Source organism: Mirounga leonina, unplaced genomic scaffold, assembly GCF_011800145.1.
Source record: "Mirounga leonina isolate KUSES-001 unplaced genomic scaffold, KU_Mleo_1.0 Mir_153, whole genome shotgun sequence".
Lineage (NCBI taxonomy): Eukaryota > Metazoa > Chordata > Mammalia > Carnivora > Phocidae > Mirounga > Mirounga leonina.
In genome coordinates, this window is record NW_023270387.1 from 768,229 (window position 1) to 795,897 (window position 27,669).

General features: G+C 46.1%; 1 protein-coding gene and 1 long non-coding RNA gene across 2 annotated transcripts in view; one reads left to right on the forward strand and one right to left on the reverse strand.

Annotated features, from left to right (window-relative positions):
• The first annotated feature begins 383 nt into the window (after positions 1-383).
• LOC118013148 lies at positions 384-7,653 on the forward strand. The gene is made up of 2 exons (XR_004679930.1): positions 384-2,111; positions 6,573-7,653. It is a non-coding gene; the product is annotated as an uncharacterized LOC118013148 (long non-coding RNA).
• The window catches only part of TMEM123 (transmembrane protein 123), a 58,246-nt gene continuing 37,587 nt past the window's right edge, over positions 7,011-27,669 (reverse strand). The window contains exons 3-5 of the mRNA XM_035008800.1: positions 11,966-12,217; positions 10,766-10,919; positions 7,011-8,612 (exon numbers count right to left, since the gene is read on the reverse strand). Of these exons, the coding sequence (XP_034864691.1) occupies positions 8,588-8,612; positions 10,766-10,919; positions 11,966-12,217 (431 nt within the window). The 3' untranslated portion in view covers positions 7,011-8,587. The remainder of the gene's footprint in view (positions 8,613-10,765; positions 10,920-11,965; positions 12,218-27,669) is intronic.

A 27,669-nucleotide genomic window follows, 5' to 3' on the forward strand; every position in this document is an offset into this window, starting at 1 on the left:
CCCTTAAAGAAGGAATTTAAAGAAGGTATGAAATCATTTTAGAAACTTCCTTTTTGCTCAATCGACGGTCCACCATGGTAATGGGCTGAATTGTGCCTCCCAAATCCATATGTTAAAGTCCTGATCTCCCTAGTAACTCAGAGTGTGACTGCCTTTCTAGATAAGGCCTTTGAAGAGTTAACTGAGGCAAAATGAGGTCCTCTGAGCCCAAATGTAAGAGGACTGGTGTCTTCCTAAGAAGAGCATAGGTCCCAGACACACCCAGAGGGAGGAGCCTGTGAAGATGCCATCAGGCCATCAGCAAGCCGCGGTGAGAAGCCTCAGAAGAAACTGTGTCTTCCAGCATCTGGTCTCCAGACTTCCAGCCACCAGAGATGGTGAGAAACTAAATTCCCGCTGCTTGAGTCATGGCGGCCCTAATAGCCAGTACCAGGTGCCTAGGGGCTTTAAGCACAGTAGCCCACATCCTTTCAGGAACTACAAAGTAAAATTCGAACATGGGTTTACCTGACTCCTTAGCTTGTGCTTTTTGGACAAGCTGTTCTCGTAAGCTGTATTAATATTTTTAAAAATTGCATGGGCTGTTATCCAGCATAAGAACTCTTAATTACTTGAATTTCGTTTATTTGAAAGTTTACCTTACTTGGCTTTGTTCAGCTAGTTGGTTTTCATAATGTGTAAGAACTAACGTTTTTTTGCATTCAGTGAAAATACTGCATGGAATAGAAGTAAACGGTGACATAATATTTTATCCCCTTGCTGAATCCTCTCTGCCTAGATCAGAGAGTGGGTTTTAGTCTGTCTTATGCTCCTCATGATGAGAATCTGTCGTAACAGGTATTCGTGGTGTTGAACCAGTAGGTGAATGTCAGCTGCTCCTTAAGGTGTATTTATTGCATCCCTTGGATGCGTGTTACCTTGTTTTGTAAATGTGCAGATTTAGGCTCAGTGACCTGATTGATGCATGTTGCTGGAGAGCTGGCTGGCGGTCTATGAATAGTATGGTTGAACCTCGAACAAACACAGGTGTGTTGAACTGTGGGGCCACTGTAAGCGGATTTTTAAAGTAAATATATTGGACAATTTTTTTGAGATTTGCGATCTGAAAAAACAAACTGTGTAGTTTAGAAATACTAAAAAAAAGAAGGGGTGTTATTTTAGCAATACAGTGTAGAATACATAAAATCGTGTTAACTGTTGCTGGTAAGACTTCTGGTCAGTAGGAGGCTATAGCCAAGTTTTGTGGGGAGTGTGAAGTTACGGGCCGACTTTGGGCTGCATGAAGGGAAGTGATTGACAGGTCAGCCGTGTGTGGTCGAGATGAAAGGGAGTCCGAAATACTTCTTAAAATTTCATCTCTTGTTCAACTACACCTTCAGGTTTTTTTACTTACATTTGAAAATAATATATGGCTCTTACTTCTTTACCTTCTTAATATAAATGGGGGGAATTATGTAAGTCAGTCATTTGTTAGGTCTCTTGCTTCTGCCCTGGGGTTCCCCACACTCTCTCTAAACAGAACCAAGTCCCGGACCTGAGCAGGGCGCTCTCCTGTCCACACCAGCCGCCCAGACCCTTTACTTGTTGACCCCCATCCCGTAAGTCAGAGGACAACTGGCTGTCAACTCAGCAGACAGATGGACATTGTTTTCTAGAAGTGTTCTTCTATATGGAAGAAACCTACTAGTGCATAGTAGCAACTCTTAAACGTCTTGGTCGGAGTTCCTTTACAGCCCTAAATATTCCTGAGGACCCCAAAGAGCTTGTATTCACATGGGTTGTATGTACCGATACTTACTTACCAAGGTAGAAATTACAGCAGGTTTTTAAAATACTTAAGAACTCATTTAAAAATGAAACATTCCTTTAAAAAAAGCAATGCACAGTACATGTTAATATAGTCCTTCTCAAGAAAAATAATGATGTAGAAAATTTAGAAGAATGGCATTGACACACATTTTAGCAAAGCTCTGATGTCTGGCTTAATAGAAGACAGCTGGATTCTTACATCTGCTTCTGCATCTAATCTTTTGTAATATGTTGGCTTTGGTTTCAGTATATGAAGAAAATTCAGCTCAGAAGTATGTATTTAGAAAAGGCGAATTTTTCAGGTAATTGGATATTCTTTTTGATGTTACACTGAAACTTTTGAAAGGTGTTTGGAGTGTGGAGTCTAAAATCATGTCAATGGTCTTAAAAAATTTAAGTTTAAATTAAATTTTAAAAACTTACTAATTTATACATTCTTAAAGAGCTATTTTAGGTTCACAGCAAAATTGAACATAAAGTACAGAGTTCCTGGAACACCTGGGTGGCTCAGTTAGTTAAGTGTCCAACTCTTGATTTCGGCTCAGGTCATGGTCTCAGGGTTGTGAGATTGTAATATACAGAAGAGTTTCACTGCCCTAAAATTCTGTCCCTTCTGTTCATCCCTTCCTCCCCACTAACCCCTAGCAACCACTGATCCTTTAACTGTTAAGTGATCTTACTGTTTTCTCTTACACGGTTGGCCCTTTGAACAACACGAGGGTTAGGGGCACCAGTCCCCCAACACAGGTGAAGATCTGTGTATAATTACTGACTCCCCCCAAACTTAACTACTAATAGTCTACTGTTGACTGGAGCCTTACTGATAAACAGTTGATTAATACATATTTTGTATGTTCTGTATATTATGTACTGTATTCATAAAGCACACTAGAGCAAAGAAAGTTTTAATTAAAAAACTATAAGGAAAATACATTTACAATACTGTATTGATAGTGTACATTTATATAATCGTTGAAAAAAAAAATCCACATTCTAAGTAGACCAGTGACGATCAAACCTGTGTTAAGGGTTAAATGCATTAAGATTCTTTGGTGAGTCTTGCACTTTGACTGGTTCTTTAACCCATGATGCATTAGTCATTTGGAAAATACGCCTTTACTGAATTGTGCAGCTGATACATTTTATTGCTCATTATCAAAAAATCACACCTGTGACTCTCCCCATTGGTATCGTCAGGGCAAGTCTAAGGATCAGGAGGCTCTCAAGTTTTGTAGAATGTTAATGTTAGCTTAAAAATTGGATTTTTCTCAGTAGCTACACCCACGGTTGGTTTTGCTCACAGTCACCTTGAGAAATTGACGGCCACTTACGTGTGCCAGTATTTTTCTGTCTGGCTTTTAAGTGCCCGTGCATTGCCGTTCAGCTGGCTGGTCACGCAGCTGCTTTTCCGTAACCCTCATTCAGACTTAGAAGTGCCTCCCTTGCCGTCCCATAATATGAAAGTGACGGGCGCTTGAGGGTCAGGTGTGATGAAAGCCTTGGACCGCGTCTTCATCCTCTGCTGCTCGGGGGGCAGTGTCTGTGTTTTTACGGAGTCCAGGCAGGGATGGCCGTGGCCCCTGGTGCATGTGACCCCCAGCGCGGACCACGCCAGCCATCAGCCTAGATCGCGCTGCTGGATCGATCCGCACATGAGTGAGAGTTGTCAGAGCCCCCACAGGGTCTGGGGCCCTCAGGCTCTGCAGATCCCGTGAATGGTAATGGCCAGTCCTGCTCTTTACAGATTAATCCTGGAAGAACTGGGCTGGGGGGACAGGTGTTCTCCATGGTGTTTCTTCCATCACAGAAGTTCTCTTAGTGCAGCTGTCCAGAGTCTTGGTGCTTTTGCGGGGAGACTTGGGTAGTTGAGCCCTGTCTTCCTGTTCTGTCTCTGTGGGAGCCAGGGTGCCTGGGGTTGGTTCTTCTGAGACGTGCTTGGGTTTTCAGTATTTTCAGTCACTGATGATAAAGGCTTCCTTCTGGGATTTGGTGTTCGGAAGCTCCCACCTCTGTTGTCGTCCAAAGTCTTTATCAGGAACAACGGTGACATTTTCATCTCCCTGTGTTGACTACTTGCGTCCCTTATTAGTCCTGAACGTGGGTCCAACAGGTGTTATCTATGGGCCCACAAACGCACAGTGGACTATACTGTCTAGTTGCTGTGTTGGGATACGTGTGATTAGCTGAGCAGATATGGGAAGACCATGACAGCAGTTGATATTTTTGCTATTTTGTCCGCATCCCCGCCAACATCTGTCATTTCCTGACTTGTTAATTTTAGCCATTCTGACTGGTGTGAGGTGGTATCTCATTGAGGTTTTGATTTGGATTTCCATGATGCTGAGTGATATTGAGCACTTTTTCATGTGTCTGTTGGCCACTTGGATGTCTTCTTTGGAAAAATGTCTGTTCGTGTCTTCTGCCCATTTCTTGATTGGATCATTTGTTCTTTGGCTGTTGAGTTTGATAAGTTCTTTATAGATTTTGGATACTAGCCCTTTATCTGATACGTCATTTGCAAATAATCTTCTCCCATTCTGTCGGTTGTCTTTTGGTTTTGTTGACGGTTTCCTTTGCTGTGCAGCTTTTTATCTTTTTTTTTTTTTTTTAAGATTTTATTTATTTGACAGAGAGAGACACAGCGAGAGAGGGAACACAAGCGGGGGAGTGGGAGAGGGAGAAGCAGGCTTCCCGCTGAGCAGGGAGCCCGATGCGGGGCTCGATCCCAGGACCCTGGGATCATGACCTGAGCCGAAGGCAGACGCTTAACGACTGAGCCACCCAGGCGCCCAGAAGCTTTTTATCTTGATGAAGTCCCAATAGTTCATTTTTGCCCTTGCTTCCCTTGCCTTTGACGATGTTTCTAGGAAGTTGCTACGGCTGAGGTCGAAGAGGTTGCTGCCTGTGTTCTCCTTTAGGATTTTGATGGATTCCTGTCTCACATTGAGGTCTTTCATCCATTTTGAGTCTATTTTTGTGTGTGGTGTAAGGAAGTGGTCCAGTTTCATTCTTCTGCACGTGGCTGTCCAATTTTCCCAACACCATTTGTTGAAGAGACTGTCTTTTTTCCATTGGATATTCTTTCCTGCTTTGTCGAAGATTAGTTGACCATAGAGTTGAGGGTCCATTTCTGGGCTCTCTGTTCTGGTCCATTGATCTATGTGTCTACAACTGGGTATTGAGGATTAAATAGGATTAGAGTACACTGAGTTGGAGAACAGAGGTATTAGGAAGTATTTTCCAGGCAGAGGAAGAACTATGAAGAAAGACAAATGCATGAAGCATTTTTGGAAAACGAAGGTGAATAATGGGAAACAAGGTTGGAAAGGTAGGATGGGCCCCAGGTTTCAGAGGACTACAAATTATGGGCTTCGTTAGTATAAACTGTACCATCCCACAGGGTGCCTTTCCACTTAACTTCTATCTTCAGTGTCTTTCACCAATATTTGGTGGTTTTCAGGGTAGAGATCTTTCAGTTCTTTGATTACATTTAATCCTAAGTATTTTGTTTTTGATGGTGTTGTAAATGGGATCGTCTTTATTTTTCAGATACTTTGTTATCAGTACATAGAAATACTGCTGCTCTTGGAATGTTGGTTTTTGTACCCTGCAGCTTTACTGAGTATATCCATTAGCTCTAACAGGTTTTGGTGGAGTCTCTAAGATTTTGTGTTTATGAAAACATGTGTGCAAAGAAAGACTGTTGTGGCTAGGATTTCTCATGTTGTGTGGAGTTGTGGTTACCCCGCCTCCCTCCTGACCCTGACGTACGACTCTGAGGACCGCTGGAGGCCTGTCCTATGGGGACTTACTGTATGGAAGGGTATTCCTTCCATATCTAAGGTTTTATCATGAACAGATGTTGAATTTTGTCAGATGCTTTTCTGTGTCTAGAAGAACCAAAACCGTGTGATTGCAGTCTGTTAGTGCCGTGTGTCACACGGATCTATTTGTGCATGTCTGCCCATCCCTGCATCCCAGGGATGAGTGATCCTGTCAATGGGCTGAATTCTGTTGGGTAAAAAAATGCTTGCATTTATATTCACGAGGAATTTGCCTTCAAGTTTTCTGGTTTGTCCTTTTCTGGCTTTGGTATTAGGGTGATGCTGGCTTAATGAGTTTTGGGCAGGCGGAGGCCCTGGCTGCCTCAGTCAGTAGGGCCTGTGACCCTGTGACTCCTGATCTCATGATGTCATTAGTTCAAGCCCCACGTTAGGCATACAGAGCACTTCTAAAGAATTTGGGAAGGATTAGCATTAATTCTTTGGTTAAATTTACCAGTGAAGCCATCTGGTCCTGGGCTTTTCTTTATGGGGAGATTTTTGATTAGTGATTCAGTCTCCTTACTCCTGACTGGTCTGTTGAGAGTTTCTACTTCTTGTGGATTCGGTCTTGGTAGAGCTCTTCTCAGCTGTGGTCGGGCTGTGGTAGCCACACCATGGCTCAGCCCCCCTGCTGGGCAGGGATAGACCAGGCTCCAGGGCTGGTGAGGTTCTTCCGAGGACTGGAACGGGGCAGAGCTGCAGCAGGTCTTGGGTGGGGACAGCGCTCCCCCATTCTGCAGGTGGGACGTGTCTCTGCCCCCTCCAGACCAAGTGCTGCCTGTTGTAAGCCCCCTGCTTCGGTCTTGGGTCCCCAGTGGTCGAGGCCACAGCGGGGGACAGCCTCTGTCTTGCTGTGCGGGTCTGTGCACTGTTGGGGTATTTGTAGCTGGTGTGTATTTCTAACATGAATGTACCTGATTTTATAATTCTCCCCAACAGAATAAAGCAGCATGAACTGAGCATCCTGAGCAGGGCTTGTCAAACGTTGCTGTTCTGGAAAATCACCAGGTAGGAGTGTTGGAACATGGATTCAGGAGGTCTGGGGTGGTGCTGACGAATTTCTGCTTCTACCAAGTTTCCAGGTGATACTGCAGGTCCAGCCAGCCACACTTCACCCCTAAAATATGCCTCTTCAGTTGGGGCTTTTCATTTCTCTTGAGTTTGAGGAAATGAAGCAAAACCACACATACAAAACTCTTAGATGGAGAACAAAATTTTATTCTAAAAATAGATCTCAGTAACAATGAAATACCAAAAGCTGGTCATTATAATAAAAAGAGAAAAGGAATTTGCTTTGTTTCTCCTGAAAAATACAAAATTCTTTCTATTAAATTGCCCATTCTCATTTATCTGTATGGGAAATACTCATGTTTTGGATTATCTAAAGTCCTTGATTGGATTCTGAGAGATCTTCAAGTAAATTACATTCTCAAGGAACGCAAACAGAAGTGAGTATCTGCTGAAGTAAACATAATTAGGACATGAATTACAGGCTTAGGAAATGTGCGCCCTAGGGGAGCAGTGGTTCGTGCCCCCGCTTCCAGACAGAGAAGGCAGTTTTTAGACCCAAAGCACAGGCAGCTGGAAAGGGGTTTAATGGCATTTCTTCCACGTGCTGCAGAAACAGGCCTGGCTCCAAGGTTCTGACGGGCGTCAAGCCGGCAAGAGACGGAAGAAGTTCGGTTTAAGGGCCCCCACCATAAGATAGAAGCATATACTCATAAGTAGATTTTGCAAAGACATAAAAGCAGTTCGAGACCAGGCAGGTGCGTTGTAGGTTACTAAGCAGCCCACCTCTCTGCAAACTGGGGGCCCACCGTGCGCCTCACCTCAGTGGGCCCTAGTGCACAGTGAGTAGAAATGATGCTTTTATATAAAAATTCTTGGCATTCTCTGAAAACAAAAAGCTGATCACAAGTTACATTTAAATCCTATTCGATGTAGAGCGGTGTCATTAGGACATCTAATACAGTATTTCTATATTGGCTGGTCATTTAGTAGGATTAAATACTTTTTTTTTTTTGCCAAACTTGACCCTGAGTTTTGGCTGCTGTAATATAAACTATAAGACCGACGTTGACGGACATGGGTGTCCCTCGAACACTGTGCTGTTACCATAAAACAGCCGAGTCCCCTCCATGGGAGACAAGGGTCCTGAAGAGTCCTAAAAAACTTGAGAATTAATCCCAATACAAAGATTTCTTTAGTATAAAAATGCAGCATTGTCCCCCTGCAGGTGGAGGCCGTCCTCCCTGGGCTGAGGGACCGAGCCCTGCAGGTTGTCTGGAAATCGCAGAGGGGGCGTAAGGTAGGGAGGCTGACTCTGCGTCGTACAGGATCCTAGCTACTGAAAGAAGCTCTACACCTCTTACAAATATTCCCTAAACATAAAATTAACTGTTGCATATGAAATAAAGCAATTTCCAGTAGTCTTGCAGTAGCAAAAAACCTAACTCCATCTTTAAAACTTTGTTCAACATTGCAGTTTACTGAAATTACACAGAGGCAAAAGCCATTGAAAGCTCAAAAGAGGCTGTAACGAGAACACAGGCTCTCTCGCAGGGCTGAGCCCTATACAGTTCTAGTTCTGAGCGGGGGCTGAGGGCAGTGCATTTTGTTTCTAAACCCGGTACTAAGCTGTACGACAAGCCCAAGGCCCGCATCTGTGGGTGCAGAGGGCATGGCGCCCTTCAGGGACGATGTCTTCCAGTTACTCTCCCGTGTGACCAGCGCCACACAGAAGAGGTGGACTTGTCTTACTATGTGTTTTTTAACATTATAACTATATGCTTCAAATACTCATTTAAAAAACCCAAACCAAACCCTTTTTACCTTTAGTAACAGGAATCTACATGTTTCTATAGTACATTATGCATGGCCTGTGTATTCAAGAATAACTAAAATTAATTGATAGGGTTGTTATCAATCTTCTTTCCATGGGTCCTTGGATTTCCTTAAATGATGGCATCATGTTCATCACTGTAATAGATCAAAAGTTAAAATTACTTTGTTTTGTATTTGCATCAAAACGGTTTTTTATCTAATTTTTAAATGAGTAACTTAAAGCTCTAGGATCAACATTGTCCTTTATGTAAACTTTGGCTAGGGATTCAAGCAGATTTACACTCAGACCTCTGCTCTATTTTAAATTTTATTATGTCAGTCACCATACATCATTAGTTTTTGATGTGTTCCATGATTCACTGTTTGCATATAACACCCAATGCTCCATGCAGAACACGCCCTCTTTAATACCCATCACCAGGCTAACCCATCCCCCCTCCCCTCTAGAACCCTCAGTTTGTTTCTCAGAGGCCATTGTCTCTCATGGTTCATCTCCTCCTCCGACTTCCCCCCCCTTTATTTTGCCCTTCCTACTTTTTTTTTTAAACATATAATACATTATTTGTTTCAGAGGTACAGGTGTGATTCAGTCTTGCACAATTCACAGCGCTCACCATAGCACATACCCTCCCACCCCCCACCACTCCAGCAACCCTCAGTTTGTTTCCTGAGATTAAGAATTCCTCACATCAGTGAGGTCATATGATACATGTCTTTGACTTATTTCGCTCAGCATAATACCTTCTAAATCACCCACCCCAGCACCCACGATTCCTTGAACATTTACTTTGTTAGGTGCAGTAGACTCCACCTGTATCTCACGTAATCAACTCCCATCACTCCGTCGTCCCATTTCACCGAGGACCGGAAGCTAAGGCAGCGTGGGACGGTCCCCTGCTGCGTCCACACTGAGCACCAAGCCCATCCGTGAACGCTGCACTCTGCTGGCCCAGCCGATAACGGGTTAGTGCTCACTCCTAGATATGCAAGGCCTCAGTTTCTTTCATGGGACAAACAAAATACTGCACCGCATAAGAACTTCCCGACATTGAAGCAACTCCTGGCTTTTAAATGCACTAGGAATAAACGGCCGAATGAACTACAACACAATGCTTTTTCACCCCCCAGACTGTAGCATTCGTCCTAACTTCAGGCAGGTTAACGTGGGGAAAAGTCAAAACAACGTGTAGACTCAGTATGGGATCTTCTCTATGCCTGTGGAAGACTCCGGGTGGGGTGAGTCTGCTGCCCCCGGGCAGCAGGCCGCGGCCGTGAGCTCACAGAAGTTAAAATTACATGCTGTGTAGTCACGGCAACTTAAAATGAAAACACGACTTACCTGCTTCACTATTTTATAGCCTCATTTACATCAGTAAACACTGATACTATGAAAAAAGTGGCATTGAATTCACTGATCAAAATGTACCTTCTGTTTAACTGGTGAAATTCACCAAAAACACGATAAATACTTCTAGAAACAGAGGGATACCTAACAAGTTAACTCTAGTCTGTTTCCTTAGTGGGTTGATCTAAAGAATGTTTCCAAATATGCTGGCAAAACACCTTGATACTCTTTGAAAGTGAGTTTGTTAAAGCCTGGTGTTTTCTAGTTTGATAAATTTGAGAAATACTTTCATCTCCAAGCCTTCGAGAATTCTGTAGTAAAGTAACCTGTTTCACTTTGTTAAATCAGTTCCAGATCCGCCTGATGTGTAAAGTTCGTGTGGGACACACGTGTGTGTCCTCTGGAGACTAGTCATTCTGGGGAGTCTTTGCTATGTTGACAGTCAAAACAATGAATTGGCTCTTATACTCCAGTAACAGTCAAAAAGCCCAAAAAGGACTCAGAAACAGAAGCTAGGAGATGAGCCTTCCAAGACCTACAGGCCCGTGGAAGGGGCACATGTGGTCCCCCGAGGGGGCCTTGTTGGTAAGATGATGACATCTGTTAACTCATTTATAACAAGTTATCAGAGAAAACGAGACTGCATTAGAATTTAAAACCATGTTTCTAGCAAGGATACACCTCCGTGCTGTGGGCAAGCACCAGGCGAACTGGCCGCACCTGCTGAGGCCTGAACGGGTGTTTCTTACGCTTAGAGGCCTGAGTGAAAAGGGACAACAGCATTTTCATAGGCATGTGCATCCATTTGTGTTTAAGTAATGAACGATCTGCTTTGGGCACAGGGTTAACGGGAATGTGATTCCTACACCTGGGGCCCTGTTGTGGCATTTCGTAGTGGTATTTAAGGAAATACAGAAATAAGTTCTGGCCAGTCAAAACTCACATGGTTCTATACCGAATGCCTCTTCTCGAATAGTACGTTCTGCATCCGATGTAAAGAATCGACAGAACTCCCAGTGTTAACACAATACCGCCGAGAAAGCTGCCAATATCAAATTTTGATCCTGGATTTCCTTTAGAATTAATAGTTGGTGTGACTAGAAGAAAACAAAAAATTGGCTTTAGTTGCTTTTAAACAACATCATTATTATAATAAGCTGCCACTCTGAATTTCTAAGCAAGCCTAAAGCCTCCTTTGCTTTGGGTGACGGCTGGGTTCTGGGTCCCCCCAGCTGATCTAGCACTTCTCCCCCACCCCACCCCACGTGCAGGTCTTCTCCCCATGTGCCCCCCCCAGCTGCCTCCCTAGGGTTGCCACCCCAGCATCTGAGGGTCTTTGTGCTGCTGGACCCCGACCTTCGACCACAGTCCCCAAGGCAGCACCATGTGGGGAATCCGTTTCCTTACTGGTTCTCGTAAGAGTTGATGCCTTCACCACAGGCCTGGGCACCATGGCAGTGATCCTGCCGCTGGATCCAGTCTGAATGGTTCTAACTGAAAATTCTCCTTTTGAATAAATTGGGGACTTCAACTGTTTTGACTTTTATCACATCAAAAACCCTTGAGACATTACAGTTGATTTCAGAACATAAACTATAGTAAGGAAACCGGAGTGGAAACCATAAAAGCCTGCTGCTTGTGCTGATAAATGTAATCACGAGCTGACCTCTGAATACATGGAAAGGTCAATGTTTAGGTTCTGAATTCGTGGTCTCCCAGGCATTTTATTTCAGACGAATGGAAAGTGTGAACAGTGCTGGCTGTCCACAGTGCTTGCCCAAGACCACGTGAAGAGCTCGATGGCAGGAATGAGAACCACGTTAACTGCAATTGGGGTTTAGGAACCCAGGGGGCTGATGCTGCCTAGTTCTGCCGTGTACCCAGGGACCTGGAGGTCCAGGCAGGACACGTTTTCAAACCATATAATGACAGTTCCCTGCTAGGACACGTCCCCTATCGTCATTGTGCGGCCTCATTAAGTCGGAAACAAATTTTCCACAGGGACAAGCGCAGCAGGATCGATCCGTTGATGAATGCACTAGGACAGCCCGTCTGCATTTCTATTTTTGTGGAACGGAATGACAATGGGAATGCGGCATGGGACACCTGTGTTCAGCACAAACCGGGCGGCTTGGATACGTACTCGTTACGGATGAAGAAGTGGACGTGGCTGAGCTGTTGTGGGCGGTGCTGGTCACTGTGGCCGGCGTCGTCTGGGTTGTGTTCTGTGAAACTGAGCTGCTGTTAGTCCTGTTGGCGGAGGCTGCGGGTGTTGTAATTCGAGGTGTTGCCGTGACTGTCTCGGTCTTGGACGCGGAAGACTGTGGGGTCGTCGGCTGTCTCACAGTGCTGGTGGGCTGGCTCGTGTGGTTGGAGGTCACAGCAGTGACATTCTCTGCAAGAGGATCGAGAGACGTAAGCACTGGTGCAGAGGCTCAGGGAATCAGGACCCAGTCTTGGTGGCCTTCGTGGTCGGTACAGCAGCCCGGGATGCTGAGCCGGCCGACGCCAGCACTTTTACAACCACCCAGGATCTCAGACGGTAAACGACCCTGCGGGGGGTCCCCGCTGCACTTCCACGAAGCTAGGAACTTGTGGAAGATAGGAAGGAACCCAGAGAACCGCGTTCCTTCGGGACAAGGACTGAGTCCTAACCATCGCTGTGGGGACCTCCCACCCCAAGTGTCTGGCGAGCGGACAGACGGACGGACGGAGGAAGGGTTTTTCACGGCATAGTTTCTGTGCCACCTCCTTCCCCAGAGCTTCGGACGAGCGAGCGTGCGTTGACCCCCCCGCGGGCCGGGGCCCCGCTTCTCTGGGAGGGTCAAGGCTGCGTCCCACTGTGTGCTGGGACGCCACCTGCTGGTGAAGGCTTCCTAACTCCCAACACCTGGCCCAGCGCCTCCGTTCACGATCCTGACGTGCAGGTTTGCGTGCAAAGGAGCAGCTACCAGTCCTGTCACGACTCCCCGAAGAGCCTAAAGAGAAGACTCCTCTCTTAGCCATGTGTGTACGTATCAGCCAGGCTGTGCCCGAAAGCCAGCTTGCTTCATGTGGTACCTGCTTCCTAACGTCACCACCTCACCCCTTTCCAGCCACGGGCGCCTTAGTCCCTGGAATCTAGTCGATGCTCTCTTTGCCTCTTTAAGTGAACGCGTGGATTCCTGCGTTTGTTTCTGCATCTCCAACATCCTTGCAGGCTCACTGGTCCCCTCCGCCGCCCGCGTCAGCCCGGTTCACTCTGGCCGTCCAAGCACCGGCGTGGAGGGCGGACGCCCGGGCCGTCCTGCCCCAGCGGCTCTGTCCCGCACCCACACTGCTTGCTTCCTATACCAACTCCCCATCTTCCAGTAATTTGGGACTTTTTCTTGAAAGACTTTTGGTACTTTTTTTTTTTTTTCAGTTTAACTGTACAGGCTGATTTTAATAGTGCTGATTATTTGCCTATCAGATTTTACTATTCAAATTCCTTGTACGTTTTCTCAACTTTGGGTCCCTACTGTATGGTCTCACCCACAGAGTATTATCTAGTTTTTAAAAAAGGCCAAAGGAATACCTTTGTACTATACAGACCAATAAATTATAGTTATTCCAAGTAGAGGATACGAATGATAAAAACCTGAACTCACCTGAGTGCTCTCTATAGAGATAATACACTTTAGAAGGGAAATACTCCTCCTTGAACTAGTGCATGAATGCTACTGTACTGAAATAGAGCAAAGAACCAGTACATCTTCAGAATGATCTTTGCAGAGCAAAACAATGAACACAACGTGCTTCTGGACGCGGCACACACGCGAGTGCGCACACGTGAACCCGTTCCCCTCTCTCGGCCGGAAGAAGTTCCTCGAGCTACTGGACAGAGTCGCAGGGGTAGAAGTAGGGAGCTGCAGTAGGTTTATCCAAATACGAAAATCCAACAAATGTGTTAGAGAAACAAGCAGCTCAGCATTTCTACAAATTGACAAAACAGGCAAGTAAGTTCTGTATTAAACCATGTCACGACATGTCGACGTGTGAACTGTGATCCAGGGAAGCTCCCGAGGCCAGTGCTCACATCCACGAACGCGACGCCCTTGCCTGGGATTCGAGTGCCAGCTTGTCCGCAACCCTCTGCGAACAACGCCATTCCTCCCGCCCCAGCCCTGACTCTGCCTGCACCCCAGCCGGGCCGCACCCACCAGCCTGGGGTGCAGGTGCAGGTGAGGGAGGCAGGTGGGCAGGGAAGGGCGGCAGCAGGTACAGAGCAAGTCACCAGGATGCACCACGTGGCGCGGTGAACGCATCTGAAGGCTGCAGAGAGTCAGTCTTCGAGGTTGTCATCACAAGGAAGGAAAACCGTCCCTGCATATGGCCCACACTGTCTACTGGACTCCTTGTGGTCCCCTCGCAGTATTCACAAATGTTGACGCGCGGCGGGTCCCTGAGACCAAGAGATGTCGTGTGTCAATTACATCTCAGTAAGAAAAGTACTAAAAAATCAAGCGCCTGTCAAGGCACCAAGAGGGCAGGTAGTGGGAGAGCGTCAGCGGCCACATGTCCGCTCCCACCTCTGCCCACGAAGGACAGAGATGCCCAGACGTCAAGCCCGGCTGCCCCGAGAGCTTTTGAGGGGACACAGAGACTGGAAAGGACTCCGGCCTGACGCGTTCTTCTCAAGGTGCCGGGGCTGGTGTGTCTCCACCTGTCAGTGAAGTTTAAACGGCTGAACTGGGAGAAGACTTCACGCTGATGGCCAAGGTGCTCGGTCCCCACGAACCACATCAGGCTGCGCTGGAGACCGCCGCACGGAGCGGCCCTCCACGACTGCCTCAGGACAGAGTTCCACACGACGGGGCGACGGCAACCAGCAGGGAGGCCAAGCACCGAAAGTGGGGGCCCAGGGTGTGTGGAGGGAGGGTCGGCGGGGGGACAGGCCCCTGCAGCAGGAACCACAGGTGCACCTCTGCCCCATGCAGACGTCCCAGCCTTCCCTCAAATGCTCATCCCGTCAGGGTCACAATCAGCAGGAGTGGGGAGACAAAGGCAGAGCACAGACAGAAGCCAACAACGCCCACTCCCCGCTGCAAACCGCCAATCCTGCAGCAGGCCGCGGTGGGCATGGGAGAAACCCTCAGCTTGGCTGGCCGCAGAGCTTTAGTATTTCGGGGTTATTCTGGAAAGCAGGGGCACCCTATATATGACTGTCGACTGTTGGAAAGCGGACATAAGGAGGCCAACCCCTCGGCTGGAGCAGGGGGAGGGGCGTGGCGGACACGCAGCTATCGGGGCTCAGGTCAGGGAGGAGCTGCATCCTCTAACACTCATGCTGAAATCCTGATCCCCAGCACCTTACGATGTGACCTTAGTTTGGAGACAGGATCTTAACGAAGGGATGGAGTTAAAATGAGGTCATTAGGAGGGGCCTTATGAAGAGGGAAATGGGTAACGGGTGCCCTTGTTAGCTGGGGGACGCGTACACGCACACACGAGATGCCACATGGGGTGAAAGCCATGGGCACCAGTAAGCCACCACCAGCCAGGCCAGGGCGCGCCTGGTTGGTGACCAGGGGAGGTCACCGGGGGGGCTGCACTCGCAGCACCATGCCTGCGCCAGGGAAACGCCAACGGTTCACCCCTTCTTGGGATAAACGGATCTCCCCTCGAGAGCTGCACCCGAGGTCCCCCCATGGGTGTCTGCAGGGCCACCCCACTGCCCTCGGAGCCACATCAGAGGAAGAGCATGCTGCCTCTTCCTCGGTTCTTTGAGGCAATTACCCAAAAAGAGAAGCCAGGCCCGTTTCCACGACAAGTACACGTACGGACTTTCTTGAGAGTCTCTGTTTATTCCTGTCCTGTTACTGCTCCACTTTCCTCACGCCTGTAGCCTCGGGTCCAAAAACACCTAAGTGCCGTTTCCCCCTTCAACCTAAAGATTTTGAGGTTAAGGGTGACCGTTTCTTTTCATCAGGGCATCAAATACACACACTGGGGTTGAAATGCACAAGTAGTAGTTATTAAATATGGGATGGTAGTATCTTTTCAGTCCTATTCCCGTTGTCGAACATACTGTGCTACTGAAGACACGGCGTGAATTTCTGGTGCTGTGAGTTCTGAGCTGTGTGGGATTCTGAGCACAACCTGCAGCCTGAGCAAATCACGGATGACCGCAGGTGTGACCGCAGGTGTGCGGCCCGGGGAGTATTCTGCACATGGAGAACCTCTTTCCTCTAGAAAGCAACAACGAACAGCAGTTCACTCCCAGGTGTATTATCTAGAAGCAGAGGCCTTCCCTCCCTGCACAGACAGGAGACTCATTCCAAAAATTCTAAATTCTAATGACCTGAGGACCAAAAATCCACAGAACTGAAAAATCTAGATTAAAATAGGATCTAAAAGGAAACTGGGCTTTAAAAAAAAAACAAAAAAAACTACTGTCATAAAGGAGTGTGCTTTCTCTGAAAATCAAATACATTTTACAAGTTCCTAAGTTAAAATTCCAAAAAGGAAACCGACTGTATCCATCAACACAGAAACATGACTAGGGTGTTTTAAATAAGGTCTCGTGTATCGGTGATGGGCTGTTCGTCCCAGCGCTGCTCGGGGAACAGCTGAGCAGAGCCAGGAGCGCAATGTCCCCGCTTTAGCCCGAGGCCTCGCCCATTCTGCTCCCGGTTAGTCCCCCGGCTAATGACAAAAAAGGCACGGATCACAGTCAAAGGGCATCCGCAAGAACAGTAATTTCCCTCTCTTCCTGCTCCGTGGCACAGAACTCCCCAGCACACCCCGGCCCCGCACGCCCCTGGCTGCCCCCCAGCACACTCCGGCCCCAGCGACCCCGGCTGCCCCCCAGCACACTCTGGCCCCCGCACCCCCGGCTGCCCCCCAGCACACTCCGGCCCCCGTGCCCCCGGCCCCCGCGTGCCCCTAGGACACTCCGGCCCCGCGCCCCGCGCGCCCCCAGCACACTTCAGCCCCTGCGCCCTCGGCCCTGCACCAGCGTGCTCCCAGGCTCTGCACACACACAGACCACGCAATCCTTACCCACAAGGAGCTCACAGTCCAGGCAAGGTGCAAACAGCGCACTCATGTTGGGACTTCCATTTCCTTCCCAGGCATCACCCTTTTCATTTAACGTGTTTTTCATTTTTCAGACTTCTTGTGTTATTATTAAACAATATATCTTCATTTTTTAGAGAGAGCACGTACGGGGGGCGGGCAGAGGGAGGGAGAGAATCTCAAGCAGACTCCCCACTCAGCGTGGAGCCCGACGTAGGACTTGATCCCGGGACCCTGAGATCATGACCTGAGCCGAAATCAAGAGTCGGCCGCTTATTGGACTGAACCACCTACGCGCCCCCCAAATTACTGTATCGTATTTTGTTTTTTTTCAATGGAAGTAGCTGGTTGTCACCTGCACATACTCCTCTTGGATTTTCATTTTCCTCCACACACTGCGAGCACGACTACAGGCGAACGCCCTCACTTCCTGCCCGCGCGCTGGACCGTCCAGCACCCAGAGGGCAGATCCCGCCGAGGCGCACCAGGCCCAGTCTCCCCAGCAGGTGCCTCCGCTCGCCTTCCCCTCGTGTGCAGCTCATCTCTGTGCTTGGTTCCTGCTCCTTCCTGGGCCTGCTGTGCTCCCTCAGCCTAGTCCAGCTCTGTTCCTGTCCAAGGCCCCGCTAGAGAGCACACCCACTGGACATTAAATGCACGAAATAGGCCACCGACAAGATGCAGATCATCAGACAGTAAGAAAGAAGCCCATGAACCATTTGTTTACAAGCAACAAGAAACTGGACCAGCCTGGAGAACAGAGGCGCAGAAGTTACCACAAACCAGTAACTGACCTGGAACGGGCAGTGAGTAGTCCCGGCTCCACATGGCATCGCAGCAGAGCCCGGCACCTCCTCCCACAGACTGAATCTGCAGGGACCCACAGTACAATGTCCTCTGGAAACACTCCCCCAATTAGGTGAGCAACTCTACACGTGGAGCAAAGCAGAGAACACCCGCAAGGAAGCAAGCTTGCCATGAGCTCCTGCCAGCACAGTGACCCCCAGTCACAAGGGAACTACCAACCCCTCCCTGAGCCACACATCGGGTACCCCAACCTGCACACCTGCCCTGGAAGCCGAGCCCTCAGGCCCACCAGACCCACAGGGAACTGCAAGCAGCTCGTGTGCTCAGTGTCGCTCACCCCGGGGACAAGCCCAGAGGCAGCTGAGCGACAGGTGCCCAGACTTTATGTCAAAGAGGCTCCCCTGCTCACCTTCAAGTGCTGGCCTGAAAGGCAGGCATGGAAGTTAACACACATCTAGGGGCCTGATGGGTCCTCTCTAGGGGTGGAGGTGCTCTCCACCTCTGCTGCACTCCAGTCCCCAGTATCTCAGGAGAGGACCCTATGCCCTCCCCCCGTGCTGGCCTGGTGGCCAGGGGGATGGCATTCCTGGGTCTGACGGCTGTAAAGACTGGAAAGGCAGTTCCAGGCAGACTGGCACCCCAGGGCGCTGCACGCACAGCCGACTGAAACTCTCCTCGTCCTTCTGTGAAAGAGACCTGTTCCCTTGGGCTCGGGCACCCTTGTGCTCTGTCTGCCTCCCTCCAGGTCACTGGCATCTCGTGGGAAGGAGCTTGAACACTTGCCTAGCTGCTGCATTTTTGCAATTCTTGCCCGGCGGACACCTCCAGATCGCCTGACTGGGGGCCAGCGAGACTTCCGCATCAGTCCCTGTGTGCGCTGGCATGCTTCCAATGCCGGCGGCCGAGGACGTGGCTTATGGTCAGCCTGAGTCTAGGTGCCGGGACTGTCCCCTACAGTGACGGGCTGGGCACAGCCTCAGCTCCCGGGAGCCATTAGAAACAAGAGAGCGTGCGTAATCACAAAGTTTTGAAAGACAACCAAACTAGGGCAGTACTGAGTGATAAGGTTCATCTGCTACATGAGGCCACCCCTTCAAGAATGAGAGGCGCCTGTTTCATCTAATGCACAGAAACCAACACAGTGTAAAGGGTAATGAAGAAATAGGAGTATATTCCAAATTAAACAACAAAACCTCAGAAAAAGTTCTTAATGGGATGGAGATAATTTACCTGATAAAGAGTTCAAAATAACGGTCAAAAAGATGCTCCCTGAACCTGGTAGAGGAATGGAGGAACACAGTGGGAACTTCAGTGGAGAAAGAGAATATAAGAAAGTGCCAAGGAGAAGCCACATTGCTGAAGAACACAGCAGCTGGTCTGAAAAATGCACTAGACGGGGCCCCACAGCCAACCAGATTCTGCAGAAGAAAGTATCAGTGGAACTTACCCAGTCAGAGAAGCAAAAAGACAAAAGAATGAAAAAAAGTAAAGAGAGCTTAAGGAACTCATGGGGCAACATCAAGCAAAGCAATGTTCACATTACAGGAGCCCCAGAAGAAAGAGAAAGAAAGGAGCAGAAAATTTAAAGAAATCATGGCTGAAAACTTCCCTAACTTGCGGAAGAAGACAGACATCCAGGTCCAGGATGCACAGAGTTCCAAATAAGAGGAAACCACAGAGATTCACACCAAGACACATTATAATTAAAACATGAAGCATTAGGGCACCTGGGTGGCTCAGTTAAGTGTCTGCCTTCGGCTCAGGTCATGATCCCGGGGTCCTGGGATTGAGCCCTACATCAGGCTCCCTGCTCAGTGGGAAGCCTGCTTCTCCCTCTCCCATTCCCCCTGCTTGTGTTCCCTCTCTCGCTGTCTCTCTGTCAAATAAATAAATAAAATCTTAAAAAAAAAAATGAAGCATTAAATAAAGGAGAGAATCTTAAGAGCAGCAGGAGAAAAACAACTGGTTATATACAATGGCAGCCCCCACAAGACAATCAGATTTTTCAGCAGAAACTCCGCAGGCCAGAAGAGAGGGGCACGATATATTCTAAGCACTCAAAGAAAAAACTTCCAGCCAGGAATACTCGATCTGCAAAGTTGTCACTTGGAAATGAAGAATTTTCCAGAAAAGCAAAAGCTCAAGTAGTTTATCACAACCAGACTGGCCTTACAAGAAACATTAAAGGGATTTTTTAAGCCCAAACAAAAAGGTGCTGATTAGTAAGAGGAAAACATATGAAAGAATAAAGGTACAATTCAGATGAATCTAATGTTGTAAAGGTGGTAGATTCATGACTTATAAAGCCATATGAAGGTTAAAAGACAAAAGCAAAAGTAGAACCACGGTAATTAGTTAAGGGATATACAGTATGAAAGATGTAATGTGACAAAGTCATAAAACACTGGGGGAGGGAGAATAGAAATGTATTCAGAAGGTATTCAAACGTAAGTGATCATCAACTTAAGAAAGACTGTTCTAAATGGAAGTTGTTATATCCTATCCAAGTCTCATGGTAACTGCAAAGCAATGAACTACGGTAGATGCACAGACAAGAGAAAGGAATTTAAGCACACCACTAAAGAAACTCATCAAACCACAGAAAGATTAGAAGAGAGGAAGAGCAAAACAGCCAGAAGAAAAAGAACAACATGGCAATAAGTACATACCTATCGACAATTACTTTAAATGCAATGGACTAAATTCTACAAAAGAAAGAGAGGCTGAATAGATAAAATAACAAGATCCATCTATATGCTGCCTACAAGAGACTCCAGACCCAAAGACACATACTGAAAGTGAAGGGATGGAAAAGATATTCCATGCAAAGGGAAAATAAAAGAAGGCTGAGACAGCTGTACTTCTATCAGACAAAAGAGACTTTTTTTTTTTTAAGGAGGCTCCATGCCCAATGTGGGGCTTGAACTCATGACCCTGAGATTAAGAGTCACATTCTCTACCAACTGAGCCAGCTAGGCACCCCCAAAATAGATTTTAAAACAAACAATAAGACACAAAGAGACATAAAAGAGGTCAGTCCAATCAAGAGCATAAAACATTTGTATATATGTGTGCATCCAACATAGAGAACTGAAATGTGTAAAGCAAATATTAATAGATCAAAAGGGAGAAATAGAAACAATAATAGCAGGGGACTTTAAAACCCTATTTTCATTAAGATAGATCGCTAGGGGACACCTGGGTGGCTCAGTTGGTTGCACATCAGACTCTTGGTTTCCACTCAGGTGATGATCTTGGGGTTATGGGATTGAGCCCTGAGTCGGGCTCTGTGCTCAGTGGGGAGTCTGCTTGAGATTCTCTCTCTCTCTTTCTCCCTGTCCTCCCCCACCCCCGCGCTCTCTAAAATAAATACATGAATCTTTTTAAAAAAAAGATTAGACAGAAAAAAAAAAAAATATTGACCTTAAACAATACATTAGACTAAATGGACTTCACAGACATACATAGAACATTCCCTCCTAAAGCAAGAGAATACACATTCTTCTTAAGTGCACATGGGACATTCTCCAGAATAGATATTATCTTAGACCACAAAACTAGTTTTAATAAATTAGAAAAAAAAAATCATACCGAGCATATTTTCCAACCACGATGGTATGAAACTAGAAATCAATTAAGAGAAGAAAACTAGAAATTCACAAATACATGAAGTTTAAACAACACTCTACCTAACAACCAATGGTCCAAAGAAGAAATCAAAAGGGAAATCAAAATATACCTTGTGACAAATGCAAGTACAATATACCAAAACTTATGAGATGCAGCAAAAGCAGCTCTGCGTGAAAAGTTTACAGAGATAAATGTCTACCTCAAGAGACAAGAAAGATCTCAAACAACCTAACTTCGTATGTCAAGCAACTAGAGAAAGAACAAAGCCCAAAGTTGGTAGAAGAAAGGAAACAAAAAGATCACAGTGGAAATAAAAATCAAAGAGACTGAAAAGACCAATGAAACAACTGCTTCTTTGAAGGGATGATCAAAATTGACAAACTTTTAGCTAGACTCCCCAAGAAAAAAAGGACTGAAATAAAATAAAAAATCAAAGAGATCTTACAATGGACACCAGAGAATTATAAAGAACCACAAAAGACTACTAGGAAAAATTAAATGCCAACAAAATGGACAACCTACAAGAAATGGATAAATTCCTAAAAACACAACTTTCTAAGACTGAATCATGAAGAAATAAGAGAATCTGAGCAGACCAGACCCATTACTTCTAAGGAGACTGAATGAATAAACAAAAACCTCCCAAGAAACCAAAGTCCAGGACCAGACGGCTTCACTGGTGAGTTCTGCTCATAACAATCTTTCTCAAACTCTTTCAGAAATATAAGAGAAGGGAACACTTCCAAACACATTTTACCAGGCTAGCATTACCCTGATAAACAAAACCAGATCAGGATGTCACAAGCAAAGAAATGGAATGCCCAATATCCTTGATGAACATGGATGCAAAAATTCCCAACAAAGTATTAACAAACCATATTCATTAATCTATTAAAAGGATCCTACATCATGATCAAGTGACATTTATTTCAGGGATGCAAGGATGGTTCAGCATCTGCACGTCAATGTGATCCACCACATGAACAAAATGAAGGTTAGAAATCTTACTATCATCTCAACAAATGCAGAAAATGCACTTGATAAAATTCAACATCTGTTTACAATAAAATTTCTCAACAAAGCAGGTATAGAGGGAATGTACCTCAACATAATAAAGGCCAAAATTCTCAACAAAGCAGGTAGAGGGAATGTACCTCAACATAATAAAGGCCATATATGACAAACCCAGAGCAAACATTACACTCAATGGTGAAAAACCAAAAATTTCTCCTATAAGCTCAGGAACAAGACAAGGACAACCCCTCTTGCCACTTTTTTTTTTTTTTTTGAGAGAGAGAGAGCATGAGCAGGGGGAGGGGCAGAGGGAGGAGCAGGCTCCCCGCCGAGCCAGGAGCCCAATGTGGGGCTCCATCCCAGGACCCCAGTATCACAACCCGAGCTGAAGGCAGACACTCAACCATCTGAGCCACCCAGGGGCCCTCCCTCTTGCCACTTTTCTTCAACACAGTATTAAAAGCCATAGCCAGAGCAATTAGGCAAGAAAAATAAAAGGCAAATTGGAAAGGAAAAAGTAAAACCATCGCCATCTGCAGATGACACAATATTATATACAGAAAACCCCAAACATACCACCAAAATAACTGATGGAATAAATGAATTCAGTTAAGTTGCAGGATATGGACATCAGTATCCAAAAATGTGTTGTATTTTTAAACACTCTCATGAGGAACCTCCAGAATGCAAAGGAAACAGTTGTATTTACAACTACATCAAAAAGAATACCTAAGGAATAAACTTAACCAAGAAGGTGAATGACCTATATCCTGAAAACTCTAAAACACTGATGAAAGAAATTGAAGATAACACAAACGGAAAAATATTCAATGCTCAGGCACTGGAAGAATTAATAGTACTAAAAATCCATACTACCCAAAGCTTTCTGTAATTCAACGCAATCCCACTCAAAATTCCAATGGCATGTCTCACAGAAATGGGAAATCCTGAAATTTGTACGGAACCACACAACACCCTAAAGAGCCAAAGTAACCCTGACAAAAAGAACAACGCTGGAGACATCATGCTCCCTAATTTCAAGCTATATTACAAATCTGCACAAATCCAGACAGCACGAGACTGGCATAAAAACAGACACATAGATCTAACAGAACAGACCGCCCAGAAATAAACCCACGGACATATGGTCAATTAATATATGATAAAGGACTTAAGAGTATACAATGGGGAAAACAGTCTCTTCCATAAATGGTGCTGGGCAAACTGAACCACTGTCTTTTTTTTTTTTAGGATTTTATTTATTTATTTGTCAGAGAGAGAGACAGAACACAAGCAGGGGGAGAGGCAGGCAGAGGGAGAAGCAGGCTCCCTGCTGAGCAAGGAGCCCGATGTGGGACTCGATCCCAGGACCCTGGAATCATGACCTGAGCCGAAGGCAGCTGCTTAACCAACTGAGCCACCCAGGTGTCCCCTGAACCACTGTCTTACACCGTATATAAAAATTAACTTGAGATGGATTAAGGACTTAAATGATAAGACTTATATCATAAAACTCCTCGCACAAAACATAGGCAGTAAGCTCCCTGACATTAGGCACAGCTATTGTTTGCTTGACACCAACAGCAAAGGCAACAAAAAAAACCCCCCAAAATAAACAAATGGGACCACATCAAACTTTAAAAAGCCTCTGCACAGCAAAGAAAACTATCAACAAATGAAAAGGCATCCTATTGAATGGGAGATACTTGCAAATCATCTGATAAGGGGTTAATATTCAAAATACATAAAGAAGTCATTCAACTCAAGAGCAAAAGAAAAACTATCCAATTAAAAAAACAGGTGGAGGGGGCGCCTGGGGGGCTCAGTCGTTAAGCGTCTGCCTTCGGCTCAGCTCATGATCCCGGGGTCCTGGGATCGAGCCCCACATCGGGCTCCCTGCTCCGTGGGAAGACTGCTCTCCCTCTCCCACTCCCCCTGCTTGTGTTCCCTCTCTCACTGTGTCTCTGTCAAATAAATAAATAAAATCTTAAAAAAAAAAACAACAGCTGAAAGATATGAAGAGACATTTTCCCACAGACATGAAGAAGGCCAACAGACATACGAAAAAATGCTCATCATCACCAATCATCAGGGAAACGCAAATCAAAACCACAAGGAGATCCCACCTCACACCAGTCAAAATGGCTAAAATCAACACAGGAAATGACAGGTGTTGGCGGGGATGCGGAGAAAGGGGAACCTCCTACAGTGTTGGTGGGAACACAAGCTGGTGCAGCCACTCTGGAAAACAGTGTGGAGGTTCCTCAAAAAGTTAAAAGTAGAAATATGATATGACCCAGAAAGTCCATTTCTAGTTATTTATCCTAAGATAACAAAAACACTAACTTGAAAACAGATCTGCACTGCCATGTTTATGGCACCATTATTGACAGTAGCCAAGATATGGAGACCACCTAGGTGTCCATGGCTGATGAACGGATAAAGAAGAGGTGGTCTATATACAACAGAGTATTACTCAACCACCAGAAAGGAAATCTTGCCATTTGTGACAATATGGATCTTGAGGGTATTATGCTAAGAAATAAGTCAGAGAAAGACAAATACTGTATGATTTCACTCTATGTGAAATTAAAAAAACTAAGCTCACAGACATGATACATTGGTGGCTTCCAGAGGCGGCGGGGGGGGCCTCTGGGGGGCAAAATGGATGAAGGGGGTCAAACGGTACAAACTTCCAGTTATAAAATAAGCAAGTCAAGGGGGTGTGATGCACAGTGTGGTGACTGTAGTTAATAATACTGTATTGCATATCTGAAAGGTGCGAGAGTCAATCTTAACGTTTTTTCTTGTGATGAGAATTTTTAACTATGAATGGTGGCCAGTGTTGACAAGAGTCACTGTGATCATTTCACTGAACAAATATCAAATCCTCACATCATACACCTGCAATGCGTGTTTACTAATCATACTTCAAACCACGGTGATGACCCTATAATCATATGCAATAGTCCTTAAGACCAAAGTCATAACCAGACATGTTTTAAGAAAGAACATTTCATAAAAGGGTCAGCCCAGCAGGAAGCTCTATTTTATATATAACAGGAGAAACATATGAAGCAAAAACGAAAGACCCAATAGAGAAAAACAATCTATAGAACTGGAATTTTGGCAACTTGAGGGAAAAGAATGAGCAGAATAAAAAAATCAGTAAGATTTTATAATATTAACACACTGGACTTAATCAACAACATACACTTTTATCCAACTAAAATTCACATACATTCCAAGAGCATATGGTACATTTAGCAAATAGGAACCTGAACTTCATCACAAAACAAGAGTCAATGACTTTCAAGGATTGAAAGAATATAAATTTTGGCCATTGTGAATTTAAACTAAAATCCACATTAAAAACATAACTACCCAGTTCCTAAAACATTAGAAATAGATACTTCTCAATTACCCATAGATTAAATTTTAAAAATCACAATACAAATTTTAAAACCTTTTGACAACGAACCTCCGACAACACCACAACTTTGAGCTCCGCTCAAACCATGCTTTGAGAGGCATTCACCACTTACATGCATACACCAGACAGGCATCTGGGTTCACACAGACTTCTGATGTCAGATTGGCTGAGAGAGCACACACCCCTTCAGGAGCTCTTACAGATGCTTCCTCGGGAGGAATTGGAAGAACTGAAGGTTGCAGAGCTGAAATCTACTTCCCGAGGCTTCCCGTGAGGTATGCGCTCACCCGTACCCAGACAACCAGCCTGGGGGACACCTGGCTTTGTCGGTGTTTTTTGCTGAGAAAAGTAGCTCAAGCTGGTTCTTCCAGACACTCGTTTGATTATAAGTTAGTGCATTCAAGTCTATGGCTTTTTCAGCTTTCCTGTTCATCGTTCTTAAGAATCAAACTATAGCTCATACTAAAAAACCTTTGATCGTTCATGCATTCCTACAGAATTTCAATCACCAACTGATTCAATGAACCTTGACTGATTCATTGAGCGTTGAGTACCGTACTACCTGTCGGGCACTAAGATACAGTAGTTAATACATCTCCCAGACTGGTGGAAAGACGGACCAGTGGCAACAAATCAGCCTTTCATGGGGAGCCCTAAAAAATGAAGGAACAAAATGCTATCCAGTTAAAGCTGAATTCAGTTAAATTCAGCAATTATTTGAGTCTACAAATTTTGCCTAATTGTAAAATATACATGTTTATTGGTTGCCTGTTTTATATAAGACATGCTAAATATTACAGGTGGTATGAAGAAAAGCCAATCTAAGGGCATTTCCATCTAGTATGGAATATTGGACATGTATTTTCTACTACTCAAGTACGGTATGGATGAGGTTTTACACCACAGAGAACACACTCTGAGAGCAGAAACAAGAAGTCCCAGTTTGAAAGAAGGAAGTGCACGGAGGAAGGACTTCCACACAGGTCTGGGGTTGGGAAGGACGGGAGGTGGTTATTCGTGGGGAGAAGCCGTGCACGAGGACACATGTGCGCAGGGGTAGACCACGGAGTGTGGGGTGCGCACTGATCCGCCGAATATTTACTGAAAGTTAACTCGTGGCAGGTGCGTCCTAGACACAGCAGAGAACACATCCCCCAGCATCCCCAGTTCTCACGGATGCAGCTCGAGCGGGAGGGAGGTGCCGAGACAATGAGCGGGACACCCGTGGATGGGAAGGGGGACAGAACCAGCGGCTCGGGGTCAGCTCACGCAAGACCCGCTCTCCTTGCTGGAGGGTGGTTGTGCTCAGAATGGCATTTAGGCCGTGCTGGGAGAGACGGGGGTCCGGGGGTGGAAGGGGGACCATGTCACCATTTCACCCAGGCGCCGGGGCAGTGGCCCAGAGCAGGTGACTCTGTGGGGCCCCCACCGCCCCGGGGGCACTGCCGTGATCTGCTATCTGCCGGACGCTGTGTTTTCGAGGCTTTACTTCCCCGGTCAGAGACCATGTAGACAAGGATCTACCACGTCTGGCTTGCCACAATCAGCCTCCACCTGTTCCTGAAGTAGAGCTCCTGGAACGCGGCCACCGATCTGTTCTCGCACCGTCTGTGGACACAGTGGAGTGGAACTCAGACCACGTGGCCCCTGAAGCCCACAGTTTACTCTGGTCCTTCGTGCCTTCACAAGAGGTCTCTAGCTCCTTGCACAGGCTGTCGGTCTGTTAACAGTTTGTGAAGACTCCAACGCAGGAATTCATGGTTTCACACCATAAAGCCTCACTGTGGCACTTTGGTTAGAAAACCCTGGTCTTGACCATCGGGTTTCTTTTTTTTTCTTTTTAATTTTTTATTGTTATATTAATCACCATACATCATTAGTTTTAGATGTAGTGTTCCATGATTCATTGTTTGTGCATAACACCCAGG